The 17,098-nt window shown below is 40.0% G+C and overlaps 1 protein-coding gene across 1 annotated transcript; it reads left to right on the top strand.

The window, feature by feature from the left end:
- The first annotated feature begins 2,191 nt into the window (after positions 1–2,191).
- On the top strand, positions 2,192–15,408 carry ppp1r14d (protein phosphatase 1 regulatory inhibitor subunit 14D). Its single transcript, XM_003224789.4, has 4 exons — positions 2,192–2,840; positions 7,628–7,729; positions 8,200–8,232; positions 11,539–15,408. The coding sequence occupies exons 1-4, from the start codon at positions 2,598–2,600 to the stop codon at positions 11,605–11,607; spliced, it is 447 nt and encodes a 148-aa protein (XP_003224837.1). The 5' UTR covers positions 2,192–2,597; the 3' UTR covers positions 11,608–15,408.
- The last annotated feature ends 1,690 nt before the right edge of the window (positions 15,409–17,098 follow it).

Raw genomic sequence — 17,098 nt, forward strand, 5'->3', positions numbered from 1 at the left:
TGTTGCCTGGGTTGGCTATTTCTTATTTCAGTTATGGAGTTCCTTCAATCTGTGTCTGTCCTTTTCTTATATATTCCTGTTTCTTTGATTGGTTTTCCATTATGCTTCTTCATCAGGAAAGTCAGCCAGCGGGAAGGTAACGGCGCTCTATGCAGTCATGCCGGCCACATGACCTTGGAGGTGTTTATGGACAACACCGGCTCTTCGGCTTAGAAATGGAGATGAGCACCAACCCCAAGAGTCGGTTACGTCAAGGGAAAACCTTTACCTTTACCTACCAAAAGTTCTGTGTTCATGCTAGGTGAAAGATTCTATAAATTGTACGGAAGGTAACCTTGCCCAACTTTCATGATGGGCCTGAGGTTATTATGGAACTTTTCTCTATTGGATAGAAGGAATAATAAGCAGATATTGGCAAAATATTTAAGAGACATTTATTTATGGTAATTTCTTTATGACTGATCTACAAACCATCAGCTTTTTTTCCTTGTCAGAAGCGACTTGAGAACATACTGCAAGTTGCTTCTGGTGTCAGAGAATTGGCCATCTACAGAGATGTTGCCCAGGCGATGCCCAGATGTGTTACCATCCTACTGGGAGACTTCTCTCATGTCCCTACAAGCTAGAGCTGACGGACAGGAGCTCACCCTGTCTTGCAGATTCGAACTGGCAACCTTTAGGTCGGCAACCCAACCTTCAGTTCAACAGTTCAGCTGGCACAAGAGTTTAACCCGTTGTGCCACCATACCTCCTATCTTCAGGCCTTGGAAAGTTTCCAGGAAAAATAATGAGTACAGTAGAGTCTCACTTATCCAAGCTAATCCTTGGATAAGCGAATATCTTGGATAATAAGGAGGGATTAAGGAAAAGCCTATTAAACATCGAATTAGGTTATGATTTTACAAATTAAGCACCAAAACATCATGTTATACAACAAATTTGACAGAAAAAGTAGTTCAAAACGTAGTAATGTTATGTTGTAATTACTGTACTTACAAATTTAGCACCAAAATATCATGATATATTGAAAACATTGACTACAAAAATGGCTTGGATAATCCAGAGGCTTGGATAAGCGAGGCTTGGATAAGTGAGACTCTACTGTAATACTAAATGATAACATGAATCTGTCTAGAGGAGAGTGACTGAAATGATCAAGGCTTTGGAGAATAATCCCTATGAGGAGCGGTTTAAAGATCTGGGCATGTTTTGCATGTAGATGAGAAGGTTGAGAGGAGACTTGATGGCCATGTATAATAATGTGAGAGGAAGTCATAGGGAGGATGGACCAAGCTTGTTGCCTTCTGCCTTGGAGACTAGAACTTGGAAGAATGGCTTCAAACAAATAACCCACATTACGTGCTTTGAACTGGGATATATGGCAGTAAGGACTCAGACAATCCAGTTCAAAGCAGGTAATGTGGGTTATCCTGCCTTGATATCCTGAGTTATAGAGCTGTGTGGAAGGGCCCAAATTCTTTCTCCTTCTCTGCCAAATAATGCTGGAAAGTGTCCAGAGGAGGGCCACATCTAAGGCAGGCATCCTCAGAGGTTGTGAGGTGTGTTGGAAACTAGGCAAGTGGGGTTTGTATATCTTTGTTGAGAGGTGTTAGCTGGCCCTGATTGTTTCATGTTTGGAATTCCCCTGTTTTTGAGTGTTCTTTTTTACTGTCCTTTTTTTACTGTCCTTTTTTTTACTATTTATTTATTTATTTATTTATTTCCCATACTTCTGTCCCGCCCTTCTCACCCGAAGAGGATTCAGGGTGGCCTCACAACTGGCAACAATTCAATGGCCGACATACAAATTCCAATAATATAATGACAATTAAACTCAAACAATAAAACAAAAACTACTAAAAACAACAATTACAACCACATAAGTTCAAAATCATAGTCCAGAATCAGTCCAATGGTCAATACTTAAAAAGTCCTCAATTATTGCACTGCTAGGAATAATGCTCAATAACCATAACCATGTCTAGCAAGGCTATTCTATGCTAATCAAAGTGATCAACTGCAGTTATTCACACTTGGCCTTCATATTATCCAACATTTTTGCTTATCCAATGCTCTGCTGGCCCGTTCATGTTGTTTGGTGTGTGTGTGTGGGGGGGGGGGGGCACCAAAATTTCTATTCGCTTACACTTGAAAATTATCTTGGGCCGGCTCTGTGTATACCTGCTGTATACTTGAAATAACAACAGAATGTACAGGCCAGAAATGCACCAGTGGTGTGTGACTGCTTATTTAGGGGGAAGTGGAATGCAATCCTGCCCCCTCGCTCTCAATTATCCCCACTTAGCCCATTCTTCTCAGGAAGTGAATTGCATGAAACATTAATGGACTTTGTCCGCCAGGCCTATGAAGCAGCTTGGCCGCTTTTAACAACAGCCTCCTCTCCCTCCCACAGTGAAACCGAAGCTGCTTTTTTCCTGTAACAGTTGAATGACTGCTTCTCTTTCTATTTTTCTCTCTCTTCCTCATTCATCTGAAGACTTCCTCTGAAATAAGCATAGGCAGTTTATTCTTCTATCTGAAAAAAGAAAAGGATGACCACTTTTTGGAAGAAATAGGAAAGGTGCAAGGGAAGCGACATGTTGGAAGAGAGAACTTTGTTGCCAGAGAGCACAGAGGAAGTCGGAAGTTTAGTGAGCAAAGCTCAGGGGTCAGGTAACCATCCTCGGGTCACCTTTAACGCACCAGAGAAATCAGAAGAAGAACCACCCCACAGAAAGTTAGCCAAGCTAACAGTCAAGTATAACCGAAAAGATCTGCAGAGGTGGCTAGACCTGGAGGAGTGGATTGACACTCAACTGCAGAAGCTGTATCCATATCAGGTGAGTAATTATAAAGGGAATGAAGGATTGGTGTACAGATCCGAAACATTTATTTGTGCTGTGTGATTGTAATATGGCAAAAGGATACAAAGTAGAGGGGAGAAGAGTCTGCATGTGATTAGTGGAAGTGATTAGAAATGAAGAGGGATAAACCTCTCTGCCCCGAAGCAAAGGCATCCTATATACAAAGCATTCCTTGGAAGCATCTGTCCATCTCTGCATTGGAAATGTCCAAGCTGGTGATGCCACAATCTTCTTAAGTAGCTCCTGTAATTGAGGAACTGTTCTTACCCTCAGCAAATGTTTCTTAATCTACCATTTCCATCTGTCTCCTGCTGTTGCATTCCTGCCAGGCACCTGGCTGTGTTGTTATCTAGGGAATGCCCATCTTTTCTTCCAGAGATCTTTGTAAATTTCTGTAGTGTGTCACTGTCTTTCTCTATATCAAGGAGAAATTATGTGATCTTTCTGTTGTCATAATACAACTCCTAGTATTCATTAATATTGGCCAAGCTGGGTAGAAGCTACAGGAATTTGCAGTCCAACAATATCTGGAAGGCATCATTGTTTCCACCCCAGTCTTCAGAACTTGGAATGTTTCTGTTTTAAAAATGACTTTTTGGTTATCTGCTGCAGTATTTGAAAAGTAATTTGTTGCCACTGCTACAGTGTTGGAAAAAATAGTCTGTTGTGTTACTCGTACTGCACATTACTTTTCTATACTTTCCTTTGGTCAGGAAAGGAATATTTCCTTCACAATAAAGGGATTAACCTATCTATCTATCTATCTATCTATCTATCTATCTATCTATCTATCTATCTATCTATCTATCTTCCTTGGGTAACATAAAGAGAGATAAACACAACAGAACCAAGCAGAATAATGGCCACTATTAAACTAGATGTAGGGAATGTGTGGCCTTCCAAATATTGCTAAATAACTCCAAATAACATTATCCCTCACCATTAACGACACACCTGTTATTACATACTCATGAAGACAGCATAGAGGCCAGTGAGATGTCTGGCTTGATGTGCTGTTTGAGCTGAGTCCTGCTCTATGGAATTATATATTTTTTAAAAGGTTGAAAATAGGAAACAGACAGGAGACAGTGAAGATCTTGACAAGCCCACATTAACACAAGTTTATTGTTTAATGTGGGGGGTGAAACCTGGACCGATTTTCAAATACAGATTTTACCATATGGTGAGATATGGGGGCCAAGACCAGTTGAATGGTGGTTGTGTACCTTTGTGTAATTTTGAACTTATGGCAACCCTAAGGAAACCCTATCACAGGGTTTTCTTGGCAGGATTTTCTCAGAGAAGGTTTGCCTTTGCCATTTTCCGAGGCTGAGCAGGTATGACATGCCCAAGGTCATCCACTGCATTTTCATGGCTAAGAGGAATTTGAAGCCTCCAGATTTCTAGACCACTGTTCAATCCACTGCACCATGCTGGCTATCAACTGAATGGAACCAGAGCAGCAAGTATTGCAAGTATACTAGTGTGGGATTGCTAGTGTTTGCCTCTGTGCACATGGCAATCCCTATTCAGAAACCATGACTTCCATTCACCTGACAATGTCATGGATACCTCATTGGAATTTAAATATCAAATCACCCTCACCATGGTCCATTCTTTGTGTAGCTTGCTGCAACAGAATCCTGCTTTGGATGCATATATAAGACAATTCAAATGGACAGCTGGCACTAGTTCTAAACTGGCATTGGAGCTCTCTATTATTTCATGGAGTAACATGAGGAAATGAGACCAGAGCTCATCTGATCCTGCTACACAACAAAATAATCTAGGCACATACAATTCATATTCTAGCTTTCTTGTGCTTATACCTGATTCAGGTTGCTAGCAAAAATTTGACAGCAAATTACTGTAATTTAAAATATTTAAACGCATCATAACACACAACCACATTCCATTAGATAAAGAAAAATAAATGTAATAAATACAGAGATATGCAGCAGATGAAACAAAGAGCATGTACACAGTGGTTAAATGTGTGTTTTCAAGCTCAAACTCCACTCAGCTTTTAAGTGAAGATAGGCCGGCTGGTACACAAACAAACTTAGCTTAGTGGGTTATCGTGAAACACACGTTGGCAAGAAGAGACCTCACTGTATGTCTTTTGACAGAAAGGCAAAATATAAATTATACACACAAACAAATATATACACTAACACACACACATGCACATATACAGGTTGAGTATCACTTATCCAAAATGTTTGGGACCAGAAGGGCTTGGATTTTTTTTTGGCTTTTGGAACATTTACATATACTTGATATTCAAGCCTAAACAAGAAATTCATTTATCTTTCATATACACATGGTCTGAAAGTACTTCTATGCACGATATTTTAATATTTTGGGTGTGAAATTAAACCTGTGTGCATTGTGTACATTGAACCACTGGAAAGCAAAGGTGTCACTACTTTTATAAACCTGTTAGAAATCTGTGATCATCTGGGGAGGGCCTTCTTTCTGTCCTACTACCTGCTCAAGTGTATTTGGTGGGAACAAGGGAGAGGGATTTTATGGTGGCTGCTCCCAGACTTTGGAATTCCCTCCCAAGAGAGACCAGGAAGGCCCATCCCTGCTGGCCTTTTGCAGGCAGGTAAAGATGTTTCTTGGGGGAGGATGAGGAATATGCTGCTGGGGATGTTGTGGGTGGGGTGTTGGGTTAGATGTATAATTTTTAAATGAAATTTTAATTGTATTTTAACTGTATTTTAAATTTGTACTCATGACACAAGTATATCATTTTTTTAAAAATGTATCTGCCTTGTTTTTAAATTGTAGTGGGTTGTGTAATGATATTGGTAGCTGCTTTGAGTCCCTATGGGGAGAAAGGTGGGGTACAAATAAATATGATGATGATGATGATGATGATGATGATGATGATGATGATGATGATGATGATAATGATGATAAATAATTCAGCCACCTATGAGGATTATTTTGAAGTATTTTGGATTTCTGAGTAAGGAATATCCAACTATTTAAACTTAAACATCTCAGCGTAAATACTTCAAATGCATTCGTTCCCATCTTATCCTGAAACTTAAGCAGGGACAAACCTGGTTAGTATTTTAGTAAGTGAATGCTGATGAATAACACGTGATGTAAGCTATATTTTAAAGGAAGGAATTAACAAACCACCTCTGAATATTCCTTACTAGGGAAACCCTAAGTTGACAGGTGACCTGAAGGTGCACACATACACATTTATAAGATAAAATGGCTATACAGTCTTCCATAAGAGGGCTTTGTATATGCATTTTGCAAGAATTTAAAGTCCAACCCTTTTCTTTTCTTTTTTGTCCATCCATTTTCTCACCAGCCTTGCAGACAATTTCATTTTACAGAAGGTGAAGGAGGCAACAAGGGGCAGAAAATGAACTTCCAGACCCACTCAGGTTGCCCACTTCTACTTTAGCCTCACACACCATTTCCTTTTCTACAGAACAAGACCAATACACAATGATCTTGGGAAAAGTTATTTTGGACTACAATTCAAATACTAGCTGGGGACTTCTGGGGGTTATAGTCCAAAAAAACAACTTTTCTCAGCACTGGCGTTGTCTATTGCAGAACACAGGACAGGATTTCTTTCTTCCGTAAAGTGAGTCAGCAAATGGGGCACCTGAAAATCCGTGGGATATTTTCCTCTTTCCTGCATCTGTAATTATGCCGACCGGACCTATATAAAGTGACACCAAACAGCAATACAAAGGAATCTCTAATGAATGTCTGGTCAAATTACTGTGGAGGTGTGTAGAAATTGTGCCCTTCAAGTGTTTTTCACTGTGAAGGGATTTCCTGCTATTTCCATAGCTCTTTCTCTTTGCTCCAAAGGAAGTGGTGAAGCATGAGTAAAAGGGATTTTGAAAGGTTGTGAAGGAAGGTGAGAGAGCTCATTAAAAGTTTATTAAAAGTTAAGTTGGTTGTAGGCTGTCCCTCACAATTACAGACCTGACAAATCAGGCCAGGAGCTGCAAAGGGACTGTCCTGCCCTTTCATATAATTTCCAGAACATGTATTTCTTGCATTTTTTATTTCTTTCTTGATAGTGCAGAAAGCAGAAAATCTTTGGATCTAGCAAAGAGAACAAAGCAATGCAAAACTGAAGCCTTGCCTCAGTCAGGCAAAGAGGCACACAGAATACATGGTATATTTAATTTATCCAGGCCCTTGAATTTTGCCAAGATAGATTTTAGGACTAAAACTCGAGATTGCTTGTGTTATCACTGAAGGTGGTCCATGGCGATGTCATTAAGCATGGCAATTTAAGCATCAATCGCAATTGCACAAAGTATACCGGTCATTTTTTTAAAAATCTAACAATGAAGGAAAATGTATTTAGACACTTTCCCAAAATACTTCTTTCACTCCAGTGTTCTTCCTCTTTGCCCTGAGAAATGGAAAAGGGGGCAGGCCCTGAAATCCCTAGCCTCATTATGTATGGGACTTGTAGTTCAACAACATCCAGAGGACCACATTTGCTGCCCACCACACCACTTCTATGCACCAAAAATAAAGGTGTGACTCTGCAATTTGAGCACTGATCATTCTTGTATGTCTTCAAGTCTTTCTGACTTATGGCAGCCCTAAGGAGGACCTATCACAGGGGTTTCTGGGGCTGAGAGTGTGTGACTTACTCAGGATCAACCAATGGATTTTCATGGCTAAGTGAAGATTCGAAACCTGGTCTCAAAAGTTATTATCCAGCACTGAAATCACGATGGCTTGTTGTGCTCTAATTGTAGGAGGAAGAGGAAGAAACAGATGCAACAGCAGCCCCCGAGCCAGAGATTGACATTGAAGACCTTCTTGACATCTCTAACGAGGAGCAGGAATCAAAATTACAGGTTGGATAGGGGGCATTTGGAGGACATTTCTTTGCGGGAGGTAATATGTGTCTTTCCAGATTATCCAAATAAGCAAGACAACTATAGCTAAACCCCACCTCACCCCATAAGCTGTTTTGACAGGGTTCATCATAATTTATCCAAATGCTCTGAGAGAGGGAATATATTAGACCCATTTTGGATGCTGTTTGAAAATGGTTCCACCAGAGAGTTAAGGTATCTGGCATTGCATTTTAAATGTAGTGTAAGGTGTTTTGGCAATGTAAAGAGTTCTGGACATGGCATTAGTCCATCAAGCCAGGGAGCAAGGCTGATCCATTTGGCAGTCAGAGGCAAAAAACAAGATTGTACCCAGCTGCCTTAATTCCATATACAGAAGCCAAACAGAGTGGCAACTGATTCTTAATGAAACACAATGAAGAATAAAAGCATCATGCCGGTATAGATGAGTATTTTTCTTTCTCTTTTAGGGAATACTTCAGGAGTGTTCCAAGCCTACAGAGGTAAGCAGAGTTTGTGAAATGACTATTGACTCAGATGACCAAGAATCAGTAAAATCAGATCTGTGGAAATATATCAACGTCTAGTTATAACTGGAGGACAAACATCCAAATCTGTACCTGTTATTTGTGAAACATTATTCTTAACCATATAGGAGCCCCCGGTGACGCAGAGGGTTAAATCACTGAACTGTTGAACTTGCTGACCGAAAGGTCAGCAGTTCGAATTCGGGGAATGGGATGAGCTCCTGCTATTAGCCCCAGCTCCTGCCCACCTAGCAGTTCGAAAACATGCAAATATGAGTAGATCAATATGTACCGTTCTGGCAGGAAGGTAATGGCATTCCATGCAGTCATGCCGGCCACATGACCTTGAAGGTGTCTACGGACAACGCCAGCTCTTTGGCTTAGAAACAGAGATAAGCACCAACCCCCAGAGTCGGACATGACTGGACTTAATGTCAGGGGAAAACCTTTACCTTTACTATTCTTAACCAAGCCACCTTCAACATACTTAATCCCATCTGAAGCTAAGTAGGGTTTGGACTGGACTTCCAGGGAACGCTGAGGACCTCCAGGGAACACTAAGGATTTCTAGAAATGGAAAGAAAGGAAAAGAAAAAATAAATAAAGAAAAATGATGCCTGAAACCCTGGATAGGCATTGCTGCCCATTAGAATTGTCTGTAATAATGATATATAATAATAAACTTTATTTATATCTCACCACCATTTCCCCGAAGGGACTCGGGGCAGCTTACAAAAGCACTCCAGGGTGTACATATGACATACAACAGGAAAAAATGATACAAAAGTATAAAACAAATCACATAAGATTATAACAACAACTCCCGTCAATATATATAGCATAACATTAAAAAATACATTTAAAAACAGCGGTAGATAAACCTAACTGCCATCAATTCACAAGGTGCCAAGTGTCAACTTCATATGGGCCCGTTCAGCCTGTTTGGACATCCATGTTTTCAGGTTGGAACAGAAGGATTGAAGGGTGGGGGCTAACCTAATCCCTTTTGGGACAGTATTCTAGAGGGTATACTGAGCTAGATGGATGAATAGTCTGAATCAATGTAAGCTTCCTATGTTTCTTTTATTTACTACAACTGTGTGTGTACATGTGTTAACTTATGGTGACACCATAAATTTTTCATAGTTTTCTTAGGCAAAGAATATTTGGAAGTGCTACTCTCCTATGAAATCTAGTCTAAAGCACTTGGTATTTGTTGGCAGTTTCCCATCCAAGTGCTAGCCATGGATGATAGTGCTTAGCTTCCAGGATCAGACAGGATCTGGTACCATCAGGGTAATCTGAATTGAACACAAGGGAGCCAAAATTGTCCTTTTCCAGGATTACAAAATGTGCTTTTCCCCTACCGTCATTCACATAGCAACTGATCACCTTTGCCTCATTAACATTTATTGCCATAGTTACCTGACCAAACCTCATAAAAGACATACAGCAAAACATAGGCTGGTGGATGATTTACCAGTGAATAACAAAGATATGGCAGTCCTGTACGTAGGAACATACATAAACCTACCTGTATCTATGTGCTCTAAACGTTTTACAAGTACGAGCACAAAAAGTCCTTCATCTGACCTGACTACAACACAGCTTTATCTGCATATTATCTTGAGTTGGTTGAAAACCCGTATGTGCAATTTAATCTAATTATTAGAAAGATGAATAATGTGTGTGTGTGTAGTAGTAGTAGTAGTAGTAGTAGTATGTGTCAGAGGCAGAGTGATGAAAAGGTACTTTGAAGTATGTCACCTCTGACCTAGAATAATCCAGCCAGCATGACCACCATCCACATTGCTGGAAGATGCTGGAGTTTATAGTCCCAAACAATCACTTTCCCAAACTCTGGTCAAGAAACAGACTATGCCAAATATCTTCTTACTGATATCTTCTAGCAAATTTTCTGATCAATAAACTTCTTCATATAGGGAATGATCCACTAATGTGAGTTGCCATCTGCAGTCCAAATGTTACACTGCAGAAAGAGGAATGTGACCTCCACTGTTCTTCCTTTTCTACAAAAGATCAGGCATCCAATTCATTCAGCAATTCAATCTCTACTTGTATTCTAATAATTATTTTGGAATTGAATAATGGAAGAACTGTGCTCCTTGGGCAAATGACTTTGATTTATCCAGAGATCAAATCAAAATCCATAATTTTGCCCAAAAGCCTGCTCTTGACTTGTACATGAGGTCTACAGTATATATAGTATACAGTATATACAGTAATTATTTACAATGTGTAAACAAATACTTTAAAAATATGAACACTCTTCTAGTGACCGTGATGTAGAGTGAGGAGAATCTCAATAGAACTTCTTTGTCATTATTTCTGTAATCCAATCTTTGCCAAGCTAGTATCCTACATTTAAGATGGACTACAACTCCCATCATCTCAAGACAGCATCACAATGTTTTCTGGGGATGATGGTAGTTGTAATATAATTTAGACGGTACCAGAAAAAGGAAAGGTGCTGTAGTTTATTATTACCATGGTGAACGGGATGACCAGAGTTAATAGAGTACAGGGCTCCTGCTTCCTAAAATGGCTATATACTTGAAAGATAATTTTGCCTCTGTTTAAATTTGTAAATCACTTTGAGTTCTGGATTTGGAAATAAAATTAATGATAGCATGGATGAGAATAGAACAGATACATTAAGCATCGTTTTTGGCAGAACTATTAGAAGTCTAAATGTTCTATTCAATGGCTACTAGCAGCTTTAATATTAGTATGGTGGTGAATCCACCCTAGGTTTTACTATGAGCATTAGAAGAGCTATTTACAGTGCTACTCCTATATTCAAAAAATGATTTGGTCCCTTGGATAGCTTCTTTACTGTTGGCTCTGATTCTGGAGCAAATTCAACATCTCTAGTAATATGGAAGCCAGCTGAGGTACTGTTGGTTCTGGACACCTCCGTTTTGCCTTTTTTGACCTAAACGTATTCCTATTCATAACTAACTTGCTTCCAAAGCCTATGCAAGAAGAGTGTGATATACCAGTGTTTCTCAAACTCTGCTCCTCCAGATGTTTTGGACATCTCCCACAATTCCTAACAGCTGGTAAACTGGCTGGGATTTCTGAGAGCTGAAGTCCAAAACACACAAAGGACCAGCATTTGAGAAACACTGTGATGGACTATAAGATCACATCTTGGGCATGAGGTGGAAGGAACAAAGTGATATTAAGTGAACGAAAATGCACATCTTACACAATTAGCAGCCTGAGTCCAAATTTCCTTTTCTTTGCATTTTAATCTAGGACTTTGTCACAGAATTGCTCAGCCGGCTGAGAGGTCTCAGGAAGGTGACCAATCCTCAAAAGAAATGACTCAACAGGGCAAACAAATCCTACAAAATGCTTTATCTTGCTGAAGAGAACTCTCAATGAAAATGGGAATCCAGCAATGTTGCTCGATATTTCAAAGCATCCACCACCATCCTTCCCTTTTGGATTTCCACCTACTGGCAATGGTCTATGTGTGGGATAGAGGTTGTAGCTTAAGGGTACATCAGATGCCTGTCCTGTCCAAATCCCCCATCCAGTTCCACCCAGACATTCCTAGCTGGTAATCATGGCACAGGGTGTGGAGTTCTGGAAAGCTATTGCAGAGCAGGTAAGCAGAATACGGTGTGAAACACACCAATAGACTAATTGTGGGATTTCAAACAACATACTGAAGACCACACCTTATCCACCAGGCCTGATCACTGTGGCCCTTTAATAATTTGGCCTACAACTCCTATCAGTCCTAGGCGGCATAGCATAGTAACAGACTATGGGAATTATAGTCCAATAAAATAAGAAAATATTGGTTATTCCTGAATAGGGACAGAGAAATGGCTGTTGGGAATGGGGCTCGGAATCTCCATGCCTTATTCTTCTGTCAGACGTTTCTGTGATGTTTTCTGACGATACAACCTCCCAGCCTCAACTGCAGAACTTTATTGAAGGGGAATTTCCAGACAACTATGACTTGTATATATAAACTTTCTATGTTGTACCACAATTTATTTCACTTCACTTCTTTCCACAGGAAATTCTAGTAAGACAGAATAAGTTCTTATTGTGTTTTGATTAATAGTGCTAGGAGCTGGCTGTGTAAACTAATAAGCGGACAACTATGCCCAGTTTTCATCCCAATGCAACACTCGGGCCAGCATTTCTGTGCTTTTCTGTTATTATTGCATCCATTTTCAGAGAGTTGAGGGAGGAGATTTAAAGAAGAGCAAACCACCACATTTGCATATAGTTGTTCAGTTTTAGGTGCATTTTAAAGAGAAAATTCACCTGATTTTTTTGTTTTCAGGAGCCCCCAGTGGCGCAGTGGGTTAAACCGCTGAGCTTGCTGCCCGAAAGGTTGCCAGATTTAAATATGGGAGCGGCATGAGCTCCCACTATTAGCCCCAGCGTCTGCCAACCTAGCAGTTCGAAAACATGCAAATGTGAGTAGATGGATAGGTACCACTCTGGTGGGAAGGTAACAGTGCTCCATGCAGTCATGCCGGCCACATGATCTTAGAGATGTCTACGGACAATGCCAGCTCTTCAGCTTAGAAATGGAGATGAGCATCAACCCCCAGAGTCAGACACAACTGGCGTTAATGTCAGGGGAAAACCTTTACTTTTATCTTTACTTGTTTGTTTTCAAAATATGCTTTGGTATATCTTGGGTATCTTGAGAGTCAAATCAATCTGCTTTAAACAATTCCCACTCCTGATTTATATAGAAAGGCATTGCCTGCATGCTAATACATAAGCTGTGTCATCTTTGTATTTAATTAGTTTTGTGTGTTTGTGTACATGTATGTTGTTCACTATTATTGACATCTACATCTATCTGTATAAACATAATCATTGTTGATATGACAATTCAGAAATCTCCAAGGCTTTGTATTTTCATTAATAGGAACAACATCATTTATTTGCAGTTCTATGCTTTGACTTTATCTGCTGTTGTCTCATTTTTCACAGTCCCTGCTTATCTGGCACATTGCTAATGTCTGCCTGTGGACAGAGATAACAGTAAAAGAAAAATGTCTTATACAGTAACCCACTTTTATCCATGGGAGATATGTTCCAACACAGAGATGCCTGAATCATAGACTAATAGAGTTGGAAGAGACCACATGGGCCATCTAGTCCAACCCCCTGCCATGCAGGAAAAACTCAATCAAAGCATCCCTGACAGATGGCTAAAACCACAGCTAGTACCAAACTCTATGTTATGACATGTTATTAAACAAGAAGAATATACAAGTTAGGAAAGGCTTTCGCAATTTACTTTGCCCAAGCCTACTGGGAAAAACAAGATTCTGCCCCTATCCTAGGTAACCAAGTATAAACTACAATTGCATTTTGAACTCAGTTCCTAAGAATGGAAGTAAACTAGAGACAAATTCAGAGGTGAGATAAACTGAAATATATTAAAATCGGTTGAAAAATTTTATGATGCAATTGACCTGATCCGTCCCTACCAAATCGGAACAGTTGCAGGATACAGTGAGGCATTTGTCTCATTTCCCCAAGTTTCCACATCTTTTCATTATCAATACTATAACCCAGATTCTGGTTGAGTAATCTGTCAAAACACTTAATTAGGAAGTAGCTTGTGTATGTGTGTGTGTCTTTTTTTTGGACAAGGCACAGCAAATTAACCTTTAGCCCTTCATGTTCCACAGAAAGGTTTCCTCTTCGGGTGGCTGTCAAATCACAGGAGAGCCCATTGATGTTGTTGATGCTTATTAGTGGAAAGGGGGATGAAAGAAAACAATTCAGACAATGAATCTGCTCTGGGCCCCTGGGAGAGGAAAAGAAGGGTGCATGTCATCTATGAGCATACTGTTATTTCTTCCCCGCTGAACTGAGACCACTTGATTCTTCAGACCTCCTAAACCAATAAGTAAGCACAATCAGGGTCACTTCCAGGGCTTGACAAGTGTAGGTGTGTTGGGTGTGTGTGCATGTGTGTGCATGCAGTGGTGGAAAGACACTGAACTGTAAGGCAGACCACTATCTTCCATGTGTTCAAGCTAGGATATTTGCCATTTCCCCCCAGAATCCTCTACTAATCTTGGCCACTCAGAAAAATGAACATGATATAGGATTCCCCTATTTTGGGCAGAAGGGCTGGGGGAGAAGGAGGAAAGAAGAAGATAACAAAGAAAAACCCAATGTTGTTATTCATAATCACTGTTATCATTCATCATTTGATAACGGCAATGACACCACATCATTCAAAACATGAACCCATATGGATTAGTATTTCCAGAAGTTTATGGATCAAGTGCACAAAGCATGGAATAAACAAGTTATTTTTCAGCAAAAAAAGAAAAAAAAGAAAAGGTAGCTCAGACATGGGAGAACTTCAGCTATAATAGGTTTTTCCTCCTCTATGGTGGCCAAGGGGATAAAAGCCTCGTAACTTGAAGGTTGGGTTGCTGACCTGAAAGCTGCCAGGTTCAAATCCCACCCGGGGAGAGTGCGGATGAGCTCCCTCTATCAGCTCCAGCTCCATGCGGGGACATGAGAGAAGCCTCCCACAAGGATGATAAAACATCAAAAACATCCGGGCGTCCCCTGGGCAACGTCCTTGCAGACGGCCAATTCTCTCACTCCAGAAACAACTCCGGTTGCTCCTGACACGAAAAAAAAAAATCTTATGCATTCTCATGTGGCTCTATAAACACAAGTACCAGAGCTTCGAATTCAAAAGTATTTTAATATAGAAATGTGTAAAAGTTAAAAAACAAGGAAAAGGCTGAAAAATTTGAGTTGCTTTAGAAATGTGAGTCTTCCCTAGTTGTACATGCTCCTTCAGGTAATTATAAGGTGGGGTTTCCTCTACATTTCCTATGAGAAGGAATAGACATTGATGACTAAGAGGCTGAGTGTTCAGGATACATTTTTCCTGAACAGTGAGAATTAATTTGCCCGCCAGCACTTTGAAATGTTATTTTTTGAATGACAACTTCCACACTCCCAAGCAAACATGGCCAATGGACGTGGGAAACATGGATTTTGGGATGTCCCAAAAATATTTTTTTCAAATTCAGCTTTACCTGAAAATCAATGTTCCATTTTTGGCTCCATCTCTTTGTCTATAGCAATAAATGTGGTCAAAATTGCTAAGTTTTCTAGTGACTGGTATTTCATTCTTTACCCCCTAAACATGTTCATTCATGCTGCATTAGAAATTAACACTGACAAGTGATAGGTTGTTTTACTGCAATCATTTTGTATTACGTATGTCCTGTTTTCTCAAGAGTTGCTTAAGATATTCAATTTCTATGCCCCAAGCATGTCCTTTCATACGTCATTCACCAGACAAAGGATTGTGAATAGTAAAATAACTTGTCCTTTTCTCTTGTCTACTCTGTTTGCTATACTGGGAATATAGACATACCTATGCCAGTCCCTTCAAGATATTTTGTATCCTGTTTTTTTATCAACTTGAGCAGCAGTGAGAGATCTTGGTAACCGAAGTCCAGAATAACAAGAGCAGTGCCAGTAATTTCCCATCACTGATATTAATACCACCCTGAGTCTGTAAGAGGCTATTACATAAACTGAGATAAAAAGGGGATTTAAATGTCCTTTGCTGAAGAATAAGGCCACAGTGTGACTTAACTGCTAACACACCAAGACAAAAAGAGTCTTTATGTTTTGATAGTCATCAAAGTGCCATAAGATGCTAACTCTTTAGCTATCAAGTTGACTGTCATTTTGATACAGAGACCGAAAGAAAAATATAAGAGGCAGCTTAGTGTAATAGATTGAATGTTGGACCATCATCCTGGAGGGATTCTGGAGACCAGGTTTCAAATCCCTGGTGAGATATGGAAACCCACTAGGAGGCCTTGGGCAAGTCACTTCTTTCAGCCTCAAGAGGATGGCAAAGGCAACTCCTTCTAAAAAAATTCTTCCAAGAAAACCCCATGACAGGTTTGCCCTTAGGATCACCATAAACTAGAAACAGTTTGAAAGTGTGTAACAACAAGAAAAACACAGGCCATACTGCAGTGCCCTTAAAGGAAAAGTCCCCCATAAGGAAAAATTGCTACCCCTAAAGCCAAAGAATTTTTCAGCAAATTATAGAGAGCTTCTCCATTGGCCCATCCTCATAAATCAATACAGGTTGCTTGTGTGACAATGGCTGATCATCAAGGTCAAAAGTTATTAGCCATGTGTGCTTCATGGGCCTAATCCTAGCAACTAATACATGTGACTAGAAGCTGGGTTCACCTTGAAGACTCCTGGAGTTGATTAAATCCCAGGTGTCTTATTATGTTTCCACAGCAAGCAGAGGAAAACCTACTGTCATCTATTTCCAAAAACTGCTGCACAGGTATGGACAGATTTCCAAACACTTGGCATACAATATGCCTCTTGGCTGCTTCTCTTCCCTAAAGGCCATTTATCATTTATGCTGGGTTTTAAACTTTGTATTTGCCAAATGCTCACTTCTTTACTTGCCATTCTAACAACTCTGAACAGGGCTGTTATTTCTAGTTTACAGATGGGAACAAAAGCTGATATGGAGGTGAAGGGGTAAGAGATTGACAGTAGCGGCTTCAACAGAACTTGCATGCAACAATAGCACACACTCTTAAGATACTGTTATTGTGTGCTTTCAAGTAGTTTCTGACTTATTGTGACCCTGTTAATAAGTTTTCATGACAAGATTTGTTCAGAGGGGGTTTGCCAATGCTTTTCTCTGTGGCTGAAAGGTGACTTGCCCAAGGTTGCCCAATGAGTTTTTGTGGCAGAGCAGTGAGTCAAACTTTGGTCTTGTGCCAAGTCCAACACTCAAATCACTATA

Source organism: Anolis carolinensis, chromosome 1 (assembly GCF_035594765.1).
Source record: "Anolis carolinensis isolate JA03-04 chromosome 1, rAnoCar3.1.pri, whole genome shotgun sequence".
NCBI lineage: Eukaryota > Metazoa > Chordata > Lepidosauria > Squamata > Dactyloidae > Anolis > Anolis carolinensis.